The sequence below is a fragment of the Mus caroli genome, chromosome 3 (assembly GCF_900094665.2).
Source record: "Mus caroli chromosome 3, CAROLI_EIJ_v1.1, whole genome shotgun sequence".
In the NCBI taxonomy this organism is placed as follows: Eukaryota; Metazoa; Chordata; class Mammalia; order Rodentia; family Muridae; genus Mus; species Mus caroli.
In genome coordinates this window covers 88,932,887-88,951,334 of record NC_034572.1, presented here as the reverse complement: position 1 = coordinate 88,951,334, position 18,448 = coordinate 88,932,887, and the positions used below count along the sequence as shown (strand labels likewise).

Here is an 18,448-nt window from a genome sequence, read left to right as displayed (position 1 = left end):
CTCACTCTGTAGACCAGGCTGGCCTCAAACTCAGAAACCCGCCTGCCTCTGCCTCCCAAGTGCTGGGATTAAAGGCGTGCGCCACCACGCCTGGCTCCTCCCGGGTCCTCTGCTCACCTCTCTTCCCCAACCATTTGTACGTTTGTGGTTTCCTGGCGTCTGTCTACACTTATTCATATAAAAATAAAATACATACTTATACAAAATAGAAATTAGGATCCACGAAAAAACATACAGTATTTGTGTTTCTGAGTTATTTGGCTAGTTTAGTTGAGTTGTTTGCTTGTTTTCTGATAGCTATTCTAATGGGTACTGATGTTATTTCACCAGGGTTTTTGTGTTTCCCTAAGCAGACTGATGCTCCTGGCCACCGGATGCTTATCAGATATTTCATGACTATCTTAAGAGATGTCTCCCCAACCTGCCACCTGCTGGGGGTGGAACCCAGAGATCACACACACTGGGGAGGGATTTTTCTCTCTGCTACTTCTCCATAAGCCCTCTTTGCCTCATTTTAAAAAAAGTTTTGTTTTTGCTTTTTGAGATAAGGGTTATAGACCAGGCTAGCCTCAAATTCAGAGATATGCCTGCCTCTGCCTCACAAGTGCTGGAATTAAAAGCACGGGTCACTATAACAGGCACAACATTTTGTGTGTTTACACACATGCCACACAGCAGGCATTTAGAGGCCAATGGCTCACCCCATCATGCAGGTTCCAGGGATAGAAATCAAGTGCTCTATCAAGTTTGGTGGCAGGCACCTTCACCTGCTGAGCCGTCACACCTGCTTAGCCTCACCTTAGATTGGCAGTAATGGTGGTAGGTTATTTTTGCACAGTACACAGATTATTTAGTCATTAGTAGTAATTTCTTAGCATATTATATCTGCCACCCCTCCCATTCTACAGGTTACGTTTTCATTGTGCTGCTAGTGTTCTCTGATGCATGCAAACTTAAAATTTCAAATTTAGCAATTTTGATTCTTGCCTGTGCTTTTGGCATGTGAGAAACTGTTGTCAAATCTAATCATGTGAAGCTTTCCTCCCATGCTTCTTCCCGGGACTTCTGGTTCTGGTTAGCTGTTTTACGGCAGGACCTTACGTGTGTACAGTAATTTTCATGCATTGGCCTCCTGACTGCTAAATTACAGGTATAAGCCATCACACTGGTTATTGATTTTTAAGATAGGTTCTCAGCATGGCCTATACCCTTGGTCATAATGGGTACACAGCGATCCATTTTTTGGTCTCACAAGTTGCTAGGTCTATTTACAGTCATGTGGAACTGTGTCAACTTTTTTCTTTTTGTATGTGTATACATATGTATGTATTATGTATGTGTGGATATTCTTACCTGTAGAGGCCAGAGATTAGTAACTTCAGGCCCCTTCCTCTATCACACTCCAAATTCATTCTTTCTTTCTCTTTCTTTCTTTCTTTCTTTCTTTCTTTCTTTCTTTCTTTCTTTCTTTCTTTCTTTCTTTCTCCTTTCTCTCTCTCTCTCTCTCTCTCTCTCTCTCTCTCTCTCTTTCTTTCTTTTCAAGACAGGGTTTCTCTCTGTAGCTCTGGTCCAAATTATTTCTGAGACAGAGTTTTTTTTTTTTTTAAGATTTATTTATTACATGTAAGTACACTGTCTTCAGACACTCCAGAAGAGGGTGCCAGATCTCGTTACGGATGGTTGTGAGCCACCATGTGGTTGCTGGGATTTGAACCCTGGACCTTCAGAAGAGCAGTCGGGTGCTCTTACCCACTGAGCCATCTCACCAGCCCCTGAGACAGAGTTTTTAGCCTGATAGTCACTGCACTGTTTTAGCTAGACTGAGAGGCCAGTGAACTCCATGATCCCTTGATGCTGAAGTCACAAGCATGTGCCACCATGCTGGCTTTTACTAAGCACTGGGGATCTAGGTCAGGTATTAGTGCTTAGACAGTAAGCACTTTATTTATTTTTGTTTGTTTGTTTTGTTTTTCGAGACAGAGCATCTCTGTATAGCTCTGGCTGTCCTGGAACTCAGAAATCCGGCTGCCTCTGCCTCCCAAGTGCTGGAATTAAAGGCGCGCGCCACCATTGCCCGGCGGTAAGCACTTTATTGACCAAGCTACCTCTCGTCATCCCCCATCCTGAGTTGGCTGGTTTGTTCTGTTCTGGATTTTTGAGGTACCGATCGCCCTGTGTAACCCACACTGGCCTCACATTCACAAGCCCTTTCTTATTCTCAGGCTCCTGAGTGCTGAGATTACAGACATGCACTAACACATGCCAACCTCATGTCAAGCTCTCTTCTCAGTTTTACAGCTTCCGTGTTTGCTTGGGTTTTGACTTACCTAGAGGTTTTTATTTTGTTGTTGTTGAGACAAGTCTTCTTTATGTTGCCCTGGCGGACCTACAACTCACTATATAGACCAGGTTGGCCTCAAACTCTGTCTCTGCATCCCAAGCACTAGGTTTAAAGGCATTCACCATTACATCTGGCTTTGAATTAATTTTTATATTGCATAGAAAGTAAGAATTTCAATTTTTTGTGACTATGTTTTTCAATGTGTTTAAAAAGATTCAACATTTCTTACATAGTTGAAATGAAACCAAAAGAAAAATTTGAGGCACATTTAAAGTATATAAAATTCTAAATTCAGAGCCCATAAACAACAGCATCCAGCTCTTGCCACTGTCATCATCGGCAGCTGCTTGTATACAATGGCACCAGCTTACCTAAGTACTCAGAACAGAGAACATGTTCCACGCAAAGCCTAGAATGTTCACAGAAAGTTACCAGTCCCTGCTCTGGACCTTTAAATATTCTCATATTCATATTCTTATCTTCCTGAAAACCTCTCTAGCACATCTCAACTGTAAAAACTGCCTCCACAGAGCCCAGAGAGATGGCTCAGTGATTAAGAGCACTGGTAGATCTTCCAGGTCTTTAGTATAATTGCCAGCACCCATGTGGCAACTCACAACTGTCTATAACTGTAGTCCTATGAGATCCAATGTCCTCTTATGATATGTAGATGGACATGAAGACAACACACCCACATGCATAAAATACATCTTTAAAAAAAATTCGCCTCAGAAAATCCACTGCTCCACTGACATCTTTCATCAACATATCTGTGTCTCTAATTGATCCCCAAAGCTGTTACAGCTACATTTTCAATCTTTTACTACATTACCATTTCTGTAAAAACAGATCAAAGCACCTGCATCCTATTTTATTTCCCCATTTCACAATGGTCTCAATGCAATAACCGCTTTACCAATGTTTTCTGCATGACTGCATGACTGGTGCTCAGTGTCTCACCTTACCTTTCACTGAAGATTCAGGTCCACTGGTTCTTTGAGCAGAACTGTTGTTGGACACCACCACGGGCCCAGGACTCTGGCCCAGGGAAGGGACAGTGTTAAGAGTATTCACCAATTTGGCCACTTCGTTGCTATTTTCACCTGTAACCCCAGGTCGCTTCACAGTGACAAAGCTGGCAATGCTCACTGCAGGTGGAGAGGGGAAGGAGGGAGCTACATTGACCAAGTGAAAATCATCTGTTTCCCACCCACTACCCCATGCTGTTCTGCCGTCTCCTCATCCAAGTCTCACCTAGTTTGGGATTCGAGGTCTGGTTGGACTGGCCTGGAGGCTGACCAGCTAGCTGCCCCAGTGAGGTTGGCTGTGTGGCAGTGGGAGTAGTGGAGGTACTGGGGGTGGACTTGGTCTGCTGGGACTGTGATTGTGGGACAGTGCTTCGGATGGTGAGAGTAGCTGGGATGACGGTGGTAAAGGTGTTGGTGGTGGGCCTCACAGGCATTGTGGAGCCTGGCCTCACGGGGGTCATCTGAGAGAACACTTGTGGGACGCCAACTGTCGGCTTAACAAACTGTGTACCTGGGGCTTTTAAAAGAGAGACAAAAAGAGTCCCAAACCTTCATCAGTGAGCTCACCTATAAAATATTTTCTTGCCTTTCCTAGAAATACAAGAACAGGAAAAAGTTATTCCCTGAACTGACTGACCACCAGAGGTTACTAAGAGCAGTATCCACCTTAACATCTAAGGAAGCTGTAGCTGTCCATTGAACAAAAGGGATTATCCAAAGTTTCATAAAGCAGTCATTAGAAGAAACCCTCACCAACTCCTTTCAGATACCTTCCACACTATCTTTTTTACAGTAGCTTGGCCTCCATATTAGAAGTGGGAAAAGAATGGGTATATACAGGCCAAAGGGCAGACTTGATCCTTAAAGTCTTTTTTCAGAATTCTAAAAGAATTTTCCATTTTCTTCTATCCACTCAAATAGGACAGGCAATCTACTCTACTAGAATGTCTCAAAGGTTAACCATTTTCTAGAACTGTAGACAATTCCAGTGAGAAATATTTAGGGAACACCAGAATGTTACAGAGAAATCGGATCAGATTTATGCCCTAAAAAGCCCTGAAGGCTCTGAAACAACAACAAAAGAAACAAACAAACAAACAAAAACAAAAACAAAAAAGCTTTAGAAAGCCAACTACAGAGGCTCCCGACTGTACTTGTATTTCTTTGAGTATGTGAGTATCTATGTGTGTGGGTGGCATGCATACCACAGTGTGCAAGTGGAGGTCAGAGTGCACCATGTGGGAGCTGGTTCTTTCTTTCCACCATGTAGCTTCTAGGGAGTGAACACAGGTTGTCAGGCTTGGAGGCAAGTCCCTTTAGTTCCAAGACACCTAATGGTCCTGAGGACCATTTACACAATTAAATAAAGTTATTCTCTTTTTGAGCCAAACTGTAGAAAATCTAATATTTAAGAAATGTGACTTGGGGGGAATTGTAAGAATCTTTTGGTACTGGAAGTTGACCCCAAGGCCTCAACAATGCTAAGCATGCACTCTACTCCTGGCTACACCCTCCAACCCCAATATTCCATTATATGGTCATTGGTAGTATTATCCTCAAAGCACATCCCATTACTTCATTTATATCTAAAGTCCTCCCCCAACCTCTGCCTTAGTTTGTTTCTTGAGACAGGACTTGGCCTTGAATTCACAGTAATCCTGCTTCACCCTCCTGAATGCTGGATTCCAGGAAGTGTGCCACCATACCTGGTGGCATATCCAAAACCAATGCTTTAAAACTAAAGTAAAATTCAATTTATAATCCTACCACATAAGTGAGTATATGTATATGGAGTATTAGATTTGTGAGTTTGCATTAGTAATATTCTTTCAGGACAATAGCTGACCTCATCAGCAGATACTGGTAATGACTAAATGAGACTTATTTTACCTCATGAAGGGTAGTGAAGTTACAAAAATAAAATCACCACCTGGTCAAAGCTTAGGAAGACTTTCTAAAATTGGGCTTAAATTGTTAACATGGTGCTTTAAAATTCTGTTTAAATACATGCTTCCAAATGACCTAGAATATCCTGAAACTATAAAAGTAAGTATCTGGATGCCAGGTTATAAGTATCTCCTTACCTGGGACCAATGTAATCGGTCTAACTGTTTGGCCTTGCTGTACGTTCAGCACAATCCCAACCTGATTCATTGCATTTTGTACAGGCCGAACATTCCTTACAGGAAATCCCTGAATTAAAAAGAAAAATGACCTTTAACATAGATATCAACTAGCCAAACTCTGAATATAATATGACTGAAGGCTCCAGTCTCACCTAGCGGCTCTCTCTACAGTTTCAGCTTTCAAATGACCGAAATGGAGAATTTTAGGAAAATCTGGTGTGCTAGGTTTTTGCGGGGTGTTTTTTTGGTTTTCTGTTTGTTTGTTTTTGCTTTGAGACTGGTTGTTATGTAGCCTAGGCTGCCCCCAAACTCCTAATTCTGTTGGCAAACATCTTTGGGGGTTTTTTTGTTTGGTTTGGTTTTTCTAGACAGGGTTTCTCTGTAGAGCTCTGGCTGTCCTGGAACTCTCTCTATAGACCAGGCTGGCCTCGAACTCAGAAATCTGCCCGCCTCTGCCTTCCAAGTGCTGGGATTAAAGGCATGCACCACCACTTCCCAGATTTTGTTTTTTGAGACGAGGTTTATATAGCCCAGGTTGGCCTTAAACTTGCTATGGAGCTTAGGCAAGCCTTGAATTTATGACAGTTTTCTGCTTCATTCTCCTAAAAGCTGGGATTACAAGTATGCACCTCCACACCCACAGTGTTTAGCAAACTATTAAGTAACCAAAACCAACAAACCTATGCATCCACACACTGGTGCTTTGAAGGGGGAAAAGAAATCCCTAATGTATAACCTAGTATTCAACATATAAACAATCCTTTTTTTTTTTAAATATGTTGCTATCAAAGCCCATTTCAAAGGCAACAAACCTCTGATAAATACTAAGGCAGAGAGAAGCATGTGCCTTTAAATTCTACTCAGATTTGGGCTTTCAACTTCCAACGAGTACACTGTATGGCAAGTCGCCATCTTCTTCTTCTTCTTCTTCTTCTTCTTCTTCTTCTTCTTCTTCTTCTTCTTCTTCTCTTCTTCTTCCTCCTCCTCCTCCTCTTCTTCCTCTTCCTCTTCTTCTTCAAAGACCACTTATTTTATACATGTAATCAAAAGTCAATGAATTCATCCTAGGGGGCAGAAGCAGCCCAGATAAAAGATACCCTTACAAGGCAAATTCGAAGGCTTCACTTTTTTCTTAAGATTTCTTTTGCGTGTATGAGTGTTTTCCCTGCACATATGTATGTGCACCACAGGGATGCCTGGTGTCTATGGAGGTCAGAAGGCATCAGGCCTTCTGAAAGTGAAGTTACAGACACAGTTGTGAGCTGACATGTAGGTGCTGGGAACTGAACCTGGGTCCTGTGCTACAACAACAAATGCTCTTCTTGGGTAAGCCATCTCTCCAGCCCTGAGTGAAGCATTTCTAATTTTAAGTTTCCCAATGATGATTTCTGTTCAGACTTTAATCAACTCAACAGACCTCTCAGGTGTATGAAAATATCATGTAGCCATGATGCTATGCTGGGCACTCCACAGGCAGGATCCCATGAAACAGTCCAGAGAAACTCAAATTCTAACAGTGATGAAGACCCTGTCCAAGGCTAAGCCTCTGGAGGCTCACAGTCTATCTCCCCTACCAGGCCTAGAATTCAAAATCCCACTCACCTGGGTAGTGATGAAGATAGGTTGTGAGGCCACAGGGGAGCTAGTCACATGATTGGCATTCTGCATGACCTGGACAGGTCTCAATACTGGTTGAGTAACCATTGTTCCCAGACCTGGTGCTGGGTTTTGGGTGAGGATGAGTGGCTGTCCACCTTGCTGGACCAAAGTATTACCAGCTAAAGGGTAAAAGGCAGACAACACAAAGGAAAACAGAACAAGAAAGGGATGTTAGAAACATTGCTAAATTTGTATTCATAAGAAACATTATTATTTCAGCTAAGAAACAGTGTCTCAGATATCAAAACCATTTAACTGCTACTACTCACCTCAGCTTATGGCACCAAACTCACTCCAACTTAAGCTTCAGCCAACTCTACAGCTAACACAAGACAAGTGGGTCAGGGTAGTTCACTAACCCACCCATGCCTTGCCTAAGGCTGAAAGGCACCAGTTCCTAGCTTCACACTAATGAGTTAAGTTACCACATACCCCCCTACCCCAATCAGCAGAGCCAAAAAGGAAAGACTTTCCATATTTTAAGTAAAATCTTTTTGTAAGAAGGTAATTTGTTGTTAGCTAATCCTCTTTTAAACTTTTTTTTTTATACATTTACTTATAAATGTGTGTGTGTGGTTGTATGTGTATGTGTATGTGTGTGAGTATAAGTGTGGGAGGCATCTCAAGCTTAGCAGCAAGTGCCCTTTACTTGCTCACTGAACCATCTCACTGACCCTAAACTACTTCATTGCTGTTTGAGAAAGGTTCTCATTTAGTTAGATGCCAAATAACACGAGACATTCTTCTATAGGAAATACCAAATGTGGTGGCTCGGGTGAGAATGGTTCCTATAAGCTGTTATGTTAATGCTTGGGCTGCAGTTAATAGAACAGTTGAAGAAGGAATGGGATGTATGGCCTTGTTGGAGAAGATGTTTTCTGAGACCGCCTTGTTATAGCCCAGGCTGGCTCCAAACCCAGCCAGTACTCTCCACCCACCTTAAGTACAGGAGGTATTTGCACATTTATATCCAGTGCTCACTGCAGCTCTGAGAAGTGAAATTTCAACGTATCTTTTTATAATCTATTGTTAACATGTTACTCAAATAATGGTTATCAAAAGCATTACAAAAGGCTGGATATGTAGCATAGTTGGCAGAGTGCTTGCCCAGCATGCATGAGGCCTTTGTTTCAAATCTCAGCACTGCACAAGCCAGGCTTGCAGTCATGCCTGTGACCCCGACAGCAGGATGGTAAACATTTCAAGGCCATCCCTGTCACTATGGCAAGTTTGAAGCCAATCTTGAAAACAGTAGACCAAGGCTCAAAAACAAAACAAATAAAAATGTGTGCATGTCTATTCACCTGTAAATCTAGCACTTCACGGGAGCTGGAAAATGGCTCAGCAGTTAAGAGGGCTGACTGCTGCTCTTCCAGAGGTTCTGAGTTCAATTCCCAGCAACCACACAACCATCTGTAAAGGGATTCGATGCCCTCTTCTGGTGTGTCTGTAAACAGCTACGGTGTACTCATATAATAAATAAATAAATAAATAAATAAATAAATAAAGCTTTAAGAGATAAGGCCAGCCTCAGCTAAATAGGAAGTTCAAGGCTCGCTTGAGCTACATGAAACCCTGTCTCGAAAAACAAAATAAAGAGTTACAGAGAGAGTTGGCTCAAAGTTAGGATTAGGGTTAAGGTTCGTTAAGAGCATTTGTTGCTCTTGTAGAGGATATGGGTTCAATTCCCACTGCAACCATCTGTAACTCCTGTTTGTCCTCTTCTGACCTACAATGGCGCCAGGCACACCCAAGTGTACAGACATATGTGCAGGCAAAGCACTAATATACATAAAATAATTAATTTAAAAAGCAAAACAGCCAGGCATGGGAGAAGGCTTATTCCCAGTACCTGGGAGGCAAAGGCAGAGGCAGATAAACCTGTGTGAGTTCCAGACCAGTCTAGTCTACAGAGTGAATTCTTAGCCAGAGTTACATGGTAAGACCCTATCTAAAACAAACAATAAAACATAGTAATAAGTAACTATTAAAATGATAATATATTCACTACATATTACAAGATAAATAAAAGTAGGGGAAATGTGGTCTGTATGATTCTATTTTTGTAAAAAGACATCACCACACAAAAGTGCAGAAAAACTATTTACATAAATGAAGAATTATAATCATTTCCACATGATAGATAGGACAGTTAATTCCCCATCCCTTTGACTTTGTTACCTAGATTTTCTCTATTTTTCCTCTCTCCCACTTTAACTTTTTTTTTTTAAAAGATTTATTTTATTATTATGTCTAAGTACACACTGTAGCTGTCTTCAGACACTCCAGAAGAGGGTATCAGATCCCATTACAGATGGCTATGAGCTACCATGTGGTTGCTGGGATATGAACTCATGACCTTCAGAAGAGCAGTCAGTGCTCTTAACTGGTGAGCCATCTCTCCAGCCCCCTAAAGTTCTTTTGTTTTTTTGTTTTTCTTTGGTTTTTTCGAGACAGGGTTTCTCTGTGTAGCCCTGGCTGTCCTGGCACTCACTTTGTAGACCAGGCTGGCCTCGAACTCAGAAATCCGCCTGCCTCTGCCTCCCGAGTGCTGGGATTAAAGGCGTGCGCCACCACGCCCGGCTAAAGTTCTTTTAAGATAGGTCTTGCTATATAACAGACTGGCTTTGAGCTCACAACCCTGAGTACTATGATCACAGGCATGTACTGCCACACCCTGCCCTGTTTCTAGCATTTTCCACAATGCACATTTTTTGTGTATGTATACCTGCATGCTGCTGGAGGGCAGTGGCTGGGCTGAGGTGCTGTCTGCCTCATTTTGGCTTTGGTTTTAGATAAGGTCTTTCACTAGCCTGGAGCTGGATGAGAAGGCTGAGCTGGACAGTGAACCCCAAAGATCCACCTCTTTCCATCTCCTTGGTATCCAGGACTTTACATGGGTCCTGGGAATTGAACTCAAGTCCTTGTGCATGTGTGGCAAGCACGAGGCTTAATGAATAAGCCATTTCTCTAGCCCCAGTTCTTTTTTTTCTATGACGGGGTCCCATGAAGCTCAGGCTGGCTTCAAATCCACTACATTACCAAGAAAGACCTTTAACTTCTGATGCTCCTGCCAACTTGTGGAGTGCTACCACATCAGTTTATGTGGTACTGGGGACCTAACCCAGGGCTCTGTACATTCTATACATGCATTTTAACTGAACTACATCCCCAGCCCCACATATTATCCTTACAAAAATAAAATTTATTTCTAAAAGAAATAAAATCCTTCTTTAGACAGACGAAGCAGAAGGGACCAAGTTTAGGGACAGCCTTGGTGGTTTAGCTAGATTCTACCTCAAAATAAACACATAAAAAGAGTGCTGGAGATGAGAATATAGCTCAGTGCTAGAAGTGTTCGTTTACCTCAGAAGGCCTCGTTTACCTATGAGTGAGGCCTTATATTCAATTCCCAGCGTGTATGTGCAGGAGGGGATGACACAGGGCATGACAAAGACAACTATGCTCATCCAGTTCCTAGTAACGTACATGCACACACACAGAAACAAATCCACCCAAAACAAACAAACAAACAGCTAAGCACATGGTGGGAGATGCTGTTTTCACAGTCAGGAGGCAAAGGCAGGTGGATCTCTGCAGGTTTGAGAACAACCTGGTTTACATAACAAGTTTCAGGCCATCCAGAGCTACATAGAAAGACCCAATCTCAAAAAAGCAACAAATAAAGTTCTTGTAGCAATAGATCAAATGAGTCTATGGAAGTATACACTGCTATGCATCCTAAAATACAAACTATCAGGAATCATCTTCAGCATGTAGAGTTACTGATCGTGGAATAGAAGTTGAGAACTGGCGGCACAAGTAGAGATCAAGAGTTGAAGGCTAGGGCTGGACAGACGGCTCAGTAGTTTAATTTCTAGCACCCACATGGCAGCTCACAACCATCTATAATTCCAGTTCCAGGGGCCCCAACACCCTCAGAAGGCATCAGACATGTAAGTGGCACACGGAAATATACGCAGGCAAAGAACATATACACATAATATTAAAAAAAAAAAAAAAAAAAAAGACTGAGTAACTGGCCAGTCTGGGCTATATGAGACCCTGTTTTAAAACACCAAACTCACTTTAGTTTCTCTGATCATGAAAATGCTATGCTTTCACCACTTCATTCTAGTAGACACAACTTTTCTCCTTAATATCACGGAGCCAACAACCAATCAATCTCTCAAAGCAAATTTACAACACAAAGCTACCTGTAAAAAAAGTTAACCAAATGAACAGGACTCCTCTGATTTAAAGAGTATCTGTGTGTACATGTGCATCTGTGCGTGCATGCAAACAAAATCAACCAATAGCCCCAGATCTTAGGACAGTCAGCAATGCCGAGCTCATCTTCTGGAAATTATCAGCAGCAAGAATCTGCTGACCTGACTCAGTCCAGCACTGACTGAAGAACAGCATCATCTGCAGTGTTCCTTCCACAGCAAACAGTTCCTAAAGACACCTCCAGCTAGCACAGCCATAGCACTACCAGCAACAGCTGGCTTCCAGGTCATTTTTATTCTCTCATGCCTCTATCCCAGAATGCTTTCCCAATAATCCCACTTACCATTGTTGTTGGCAATTAGTGTGACAAGAGTCTTCTTTGTACTGTCGCTGTTCTGTGCCCCACTGCTACTAACAGTAGTGGATGTAGAGAGGTGCCCAGCAACAGAAGCATGGGCAGCAATGGGCACTGGAGCTGAGACTGGCTGCTGGCTCACAGAAACTGTGGGGAAGGGAAGGCATAGTCACTTGGAGACAGGGACAGGTGACACTAAAGGATTCTGCTTCCTAAAGTTTCTAACTTCATTCAAAATTCCAACTGTTGACATGATTTGTCCTCCTAATTGTCTCTCAGACTACCTACCATTTAGACACAATCTCTTTGGTCTTTCTATCTTCTTCTGTTGCTCTGATAACTACCCTGGCAAACTCAACTTAAGGGAGAATGGGCTTATATGGATCACAATTTCAGATTACAGTCCATCATTGTGGGGGAACTCAAGACTGCAGGAGCTTGAAGCTGCTCATCACATTATACTGAATCAAGAACAAAGAACATAAGTGAATGCATGCACAACAGTACTCAGCTTACTCCACTCCTAAACAGTTTAGAATCTTCTTCCTAGGGAATGGTGCTGCCCACAATAGCTAAGACTTTTGACATCAATGAAATAGAACTAGGAATCCTCCACAGACATGTCCAAGGCCAACCTAATGTAGTCTCTTGTGACTCTAGATTGTGTCAATTCGACAAGTGAAACCAACCATCATACAATCTTTGTCTTACATTTCCTGGTTAATTAAGTTAAGTAACTGCAGGACTAAGAGACGGATTAGTAGGTTGGATCCGTCTTTGTACTGGCTTCCAGAGGACTCAGGTTTAATTCCCAGCACACACATGATAGTCACAACTGTCTGTAACCTCATTCCAGGGGATCCAGTGCCATCTTTTGATTACTGTGTACACCATGTATGCATGTGGTACAGACATACATGCAGGCAAAACACCCATGTGTTTGTTTGCTTGTTTTTTTTTTTAAATCTCAACAAAGTTTGGTCACCAACCTTTCTGAAGCAGGACTTGAATGTTTTGCTTTCTACAACACTAGTGTCTCTTTAGGACTCTCAGATTTAACATCACCACATCTAGAATTTATAATCCTTCATAATAAGCCACCTGTAAAACCTATACTGTGTTTCAACCTAAATCAAAGCTATCTTCAGGTCTCAAGGAAAGAAACAAAACAAAAAAACTGGTATAACTTATGAGAAAACCTCTACTTTGTGAATTCAGGGCAACAAAATTTTATCCTTTATCACCGATAAAATAAAAGGCAACAAATCTTAATTATAAACCGGTCACCAAGACAGACACAAAAGAATGTTTCCTTAGCTTATAAAGGAAGCCAAATTCAAGAAAAACAAAAAGTGCACTGACTAAGGGACACAGACCAGCTCTGATACACATTGCTTTACAATCCTGTTTATGTATTTGAGAAACATCAGTTAATCCAATCTCTCAATGTTTTAAGTCAATTAAACATATTTTACAAACTTTATGAAGCAACAGATACTCACATGCTACAGCACAGAAAAGAGAGGAATACCAATGCCATAAAAAGGCAGCCCTAGATAGTCATTCTCTGTCTCTCTATCTCTGTCTCTCACACAGAGAGAGCGAGATAAAGAGCAAGAAAGCACATGTGCTTGAGCGTGCACACCCGAGTGCAGGGTCTCACTCTGTAGTTCCTGGTTGGCCTGGAACTCATTATTTACCTCCAGCTTAAGGCACTCTGTCTCAAAGCCTCCTAAGAGTCATAATTATAGGTGTGAGCCACAATGGCTCTCTCTTGTTTCTTTTTGTGAAACAAGGTCTCATGCATCACAAGGCTAGTTTCAAACACTATTGTATAACTGAAAATGACTTTGTGTTTGTGATTCTCCTGCCTCCACCTCCATTGCTTAGATTCCAGGTATGTCCCACCATCCCTAGCTTATGTAGCTAGGCAAATACTACATAACTGAACAACACCCCCATCCCTCTCTCTGGATTCTTAAATTCTTTGTATCACATATTCTTCATAATTCAGTGTAATTAATGTAAACAACCTAAGAACAAAGGAGCTTTAGTTACCGGAAGTAGTTTTATCCACAGAATTGTAATCTTCAACTACAGAGTCCTCAATGACATCACTGATTTTCTGCCATGGCTCCAGTTCCTCCTCCTCACATTCCATAAACAGGTCGGTGTCCGCCATGCTACAAAAAAATGAAATAATTTTATACTAAATATGAAACATTTACTTGTTAGAAAAGGATCTCATTCTGTAAAATAGGCTAGCCTGGCACTTATGGTTTCTGACTCCTGGCAATCATCCTGCCCCAGCTGGCTAACTGCTGGAACAGTGTGAGCCACCATAGCCAGCTGCAATCAAGCTATCCTCCTTTTTTTTTTTTTTTCTTTTTCTTTTTTTTTTTTTGGTTTTTCGAGACAGGGTTTCTCTTTATAGCTCTGGCTGTCCTGGAGCTCACTTTGTAGACCAGGCTGGCCTCGAACTCAGAAATCCGCCTGCCTCTGCCTCCCGAGTGCTGGGATTAAAGGCGTGCGCCACCACGCCCGGCTTCAAGCTATCCTTCTATATCTGGACCAGAGAAACTATTTTTATTCTTCAATATTGATCCTTTCCATGGTAAATTCTTTAATAATTGGGCTTATATAAGTTGAAGGTATAATACTAAGAGGGTTAGGGTAAAGTACATGCAATAGCATTGCAAGGATAGGGCTGGAACTGTTGTATCTGTTACAGTTTTCCAGTCACTACTGACATGGTTTAGGATTACTTTATTTACTTATTGTATACATGTATACAGGTGTGTGTGCCATAGCACATATAAGGTTAGAGGACAGCCTGCAGGATTGATCCTCTCTGACCATAAAGGTCTCAGGAATCAAACTCAAGTTGTTAGGCTTGGCAGCAGCACTTTTATCTAAGCCATCGAGCCAGCCCAATACTTTTTTTTTGAGACTTACTATGTAGACCTAGTTGGCCTTGAACTCACAGAAAGCTACAGGCTTCAATCTCCCAAGTAAGGAATTAAAGGCAGCAATGGTGAAAGGGACAAGCAGGGAAGAGCTAAGAAGATGGGAAGGACCTGAGTTCAGACCCCAAACCCACATACAAAACAAAAGCCCCAAACAAAAAAGCAAACAGAGGAACCACTAGGTGTGGTGGTGAGGTGCTTTAAATCAGAGCACCGGGGAAGGGAGGAAACAGGCTGATCCCGACACCTCATTAAGCAGCCAGCCTAGACTGCCCAGGGTCTAGGCAGCTCAGGGTCAGTGAGGACCTTGTCTTGTCTATGGAAAGCAACAAGGGAAATCCCTAACATCAACTCTTGCCTTACACACACACACACACACACACACACACACACACAATCTCACACACACTCACATACTCTCTCTCTCTCTCTCTCACACACACACACACACACACACACACACACATTTACACAAATTTTTTTGGAAAATTCCACAATGAAGCCCAATACTGTAAAAGCTAATTTTATAATACTTCTAATAATGTGTTGGGGACAGTGCTTGCCAGCATATGCAATGGTCTCCAGCATACACACAAATTAAAACTGTCCAGTTAGTGATCGAGATGTTTAGGGTCTTTTGTTGGTGTTGCTTTGTTTTTGAGATAGAGTTTCACAATGTAGCCCTTGAAATCGATTGGTGGACCATGCTAGCCTTGGACTCACAGAAACATAACTGTTTCTGCCTCCCAAGTTCATGTCTGATTCACTGGTTGTTATTCTGTTTTGGTTTTTCTGAGACAGGATGTCTCTATGTAGCCCTGGATGTCCTAGAATTCACTATGTACACCAGCCTGCCCTTAATGCCAAACCTTGACTTCACAGTTTTGTTATCACTACACACTAGAATCATGAGAAGAATCTCAGTGAGGGACTAGCTATACCGGGTTGGCCTATGTATATGTCCTGGGAAACATTTTTGCTTTATTTTTTTATTTCATTTTATGTATATGAGTATGTTTGCCTGCCTGTGTTACAAGATATTTGACTATTGTACATAGAAAACCCAATTGTTAGCAAAATATAAAAACTTCAATAGATACTGCATTTACATGTCAGATGCAGTTAGTTACATGTGTCCTGTAGTGGTGCAGTTTGAGTATTCATCTGAAAAACCTCTATAGACAAGAACACTAAAGAATGAAAAGAACCTGCCTATTTTAAAGCAAGTTGCTTGGAAGAGAGAGAGAGGTCTTGTGGTCTTGGCTCTATGATCTGAAGCAAAGTCAGCTAGATGGCCTTGAGCTACCCCACCAAGACAGGAAGTGGTTTGTCCCCTACTGTGGCTGGCCACACCAAGCTAGTGACATGGTTCAGCCTGCCAAGGGTGACGTTTCTTTTATAAGCAATTGGACCTTTAATAGAGCTCTCTTGCCCACCTGCCACCCCTTTCCCTCCCTCTCTTTCTCCACTTAGAAGAGCCTTTAGGGAAAGAGCTCCAGGTAAGAGATAAGAATTTCTTCTTTAGGTTTGCAGGAACAACAGAGAAACAGCTGCAGGTTACTGGTAAAATAATATTCTAGGAAAGAAAGCTAAGGAGTCCTCTTGGGTTTCAAACAGCTCAAGAGAAAGGTAGACTAGACGAGTTAGGTACAATGACACAGATAGAAAGTGACTGCTAAAGAGCTAGTAATTTAGTTGTAGAATCAGGCTTGTAAATAGATATTTTGTATATAGTTCAGAAAACAAAGTTACCTCACTGAGGTAGCGGCCTTTTAATTCCTGCTAGTTTATGCCTCCTGTCTCTTTACAGGTATAAATATTAGATAATTTAAATAGCTACATGTATATCTGATTATCACTTGTTTGCATTGAGCCCTTGGAGGCCAGAGGTGTCAGATGCCCCTAGAATTAGTTATAGATTGTTATGAGCCTCCACATGGGTGCTGGTAATTGAACCCCAGACCTCTGGTTCTTAACTACTGAGTCATCTATCCAGCCCCGTCTTAATTAATTAACTGACCCAGATCACTGAGGGTGTCACCATTTCCTAGCCAGAGAGCGCTAAACTGTATAAGCTGAGAAAAACTGACTGACAGCAGTTAAGAGTTAAGGCTCTTCCAAGACCAGATTCAATTCTCAGCACCCACATGGCAGCTTACAACAGTCTGTAACTCCAGTTCCAGTGGATCTGGTACCCTCGCATAGACATACATGCAGGCAAAACATCAATGTACATAGAAATATATGTTTAAAAAGGGAAAGAAAAAACTGATCCAAACACAAGCAAGCAGGTGAGCATGTATATATCTATTTCTTTCTTTCTTTCTTTCTTTTTTTTTTTTTTAAGATTTATTTATTTATTATATGTAAGTACACTGTAGCTGTCTTCAGACACTCCAGAAGAGGACATCAGATTTCGTTACGGATGGTTGTGAGCCACCATGTGGTTGCTGGGATTTGAACTCCGGACCTTCGGAAGAGCAGTCGGTGCTCTTAACCACTGAGCCATCTCACCAGCCCTCTTTCTTTCTTTTTTAAAGATTTATTTATATGTAAGTACACTGTAGCTGTCTTCAGACACTCCAGAAGAGGGCGCCAGATCTCGTTATGGATGGTTGTGAGCCACCATGTGGTTGTTGGGATTTGAACTCTGGACCTTTGGAAGAGCAGTCGGGTGCTCTTACCCACTGAACCATCTCACCAGCCCTATATCTATTTCTTTTCTATTCTTTTTAAAGATTTATTATATCTTATTATTATATTATAGCTATCTTCAGACACACCAGAAGAGGGTGTCAGATGTCATGTTGTTGTGAGCCACCATGTTGTTGCTGGGTTTTGAACTCAGGACCTTTGAAAGAGCAGTCAGTACTCTTAACTGCTGAGCCATCTCTCCAGCCCTTCTTTTCTGTTCTTGACTGTGGAAATGATGTAACTAGCTGTTTTAAGTTCCTGCCCTGACTTACCTGCAATGATAGATACACTATAACCTGGAATTGTAGCCTGAAATAAATCCTTTCCCACCTAAATACATTTTTAGAACATTTACTTTTTAATCTGCATTAGCACCATATGTATACCTGGTGCCCACAGAAGTCAGAAGAAAGTCAGATTCCCTGGAACTGGAGTTATGGATGAGTGAACCACAACCTGAGTGCTGACTACAAGAGCAGCAGTGCTCTAACCACTGAGCCTCTCTCCAGCCCCTATGGAAACTGCTTTATGTCCAGATATTTTTTATCACAATAGCAGGAAGGAAACTTGGACTGTGATACTGATTTTACTTTAAACTTTGCATCTAAGGTAAGAACCCATCTGTCTTACTTTAGTATTTCCTGTCTAGGAGTTCTGCAAACTGCACTACCATGAGCAGCTGCTGTTGTGCCCTCCAATATGAGCTAAGAAGGGGTCAGTTTGTCTTGAATTGAAACTATTAACTGTAGTTGAGAATTTTAGTTTCTTTAAAAACCCAGTTATGTTATGTGACTATGTTTTTGTTTTAATCCCAGGTATGAGGTACGGAACTGCTTCAGACTGTTCACAGCAGCTAACTGATTTTGTCTCGTGCTCTGGCAAAGGCGTGACTCTGCTAACTGAAGATAGTGCATATTTGAAATTCTGGGTACTTTTGAGAGGGTATAAAAATGCCAGAACCCAGAGGGCTGCTGCGGTTTGTCAAGTGCTCATGAGCAAAGAGATGGGAAGAAGTAATTGGATATTCTGACAATGAAGACTGACTGCAC

The 18,448-nt window shown here is 41.8% G+C and overlaps 1 protein-coding gene across 5 annotated transcripts in view; it reads right to left on the bottom strand.

Moving 5' to 3' along the window:
• The window catches only part of Pogz (pogo transposable element derived with ZNF domain), a 60,841-nt gene that overhangs the window by 14,910 nt on the left and 27,483 nt on the right, over window positions 1–18,448 (bottom strand). For 3 of the 5 annotated variants that reach the window (XM_029475117.1, XM_029475118.1, XM_021157778.2), the window contains exons 2-7: window positions 13,798–13,922; window positions 11,728–11,886; window positions 7,098–7,273; window positions 5,454–5,562; window positions 3,596–3,886; window positions 3,307–3,516 (exon numbers count right to left, since the gene is read on the bottom strand). In XM_029475117.1, coding sequence (XP_029330977.1) covers window positions 3,307–3,516; window positions 3,596–3,886; window positions 5,454–5,562; window positions 7,098–7,273; window positions 11,728–11,886; window positions 13,798–13,921 — 1,069 coding nt within the window. In that variant the 5' untranslated portion in view covers window position 13,922. Of the gene's footprint in view, window positions 1–3,306; window positions 3,517–3,595; window positions 3,887–3,936; window positions 3,961–5,453; window positions 5,563–7,097; window positions 7,274–11,727; window positions 11,887–13,797; window positions 13,923–18,448 lie in introns of all 5 variants that reach the window. The other 2 variants (XM_029475120.1, XM_029475121.1) reach the window with 2 other exon arrangements.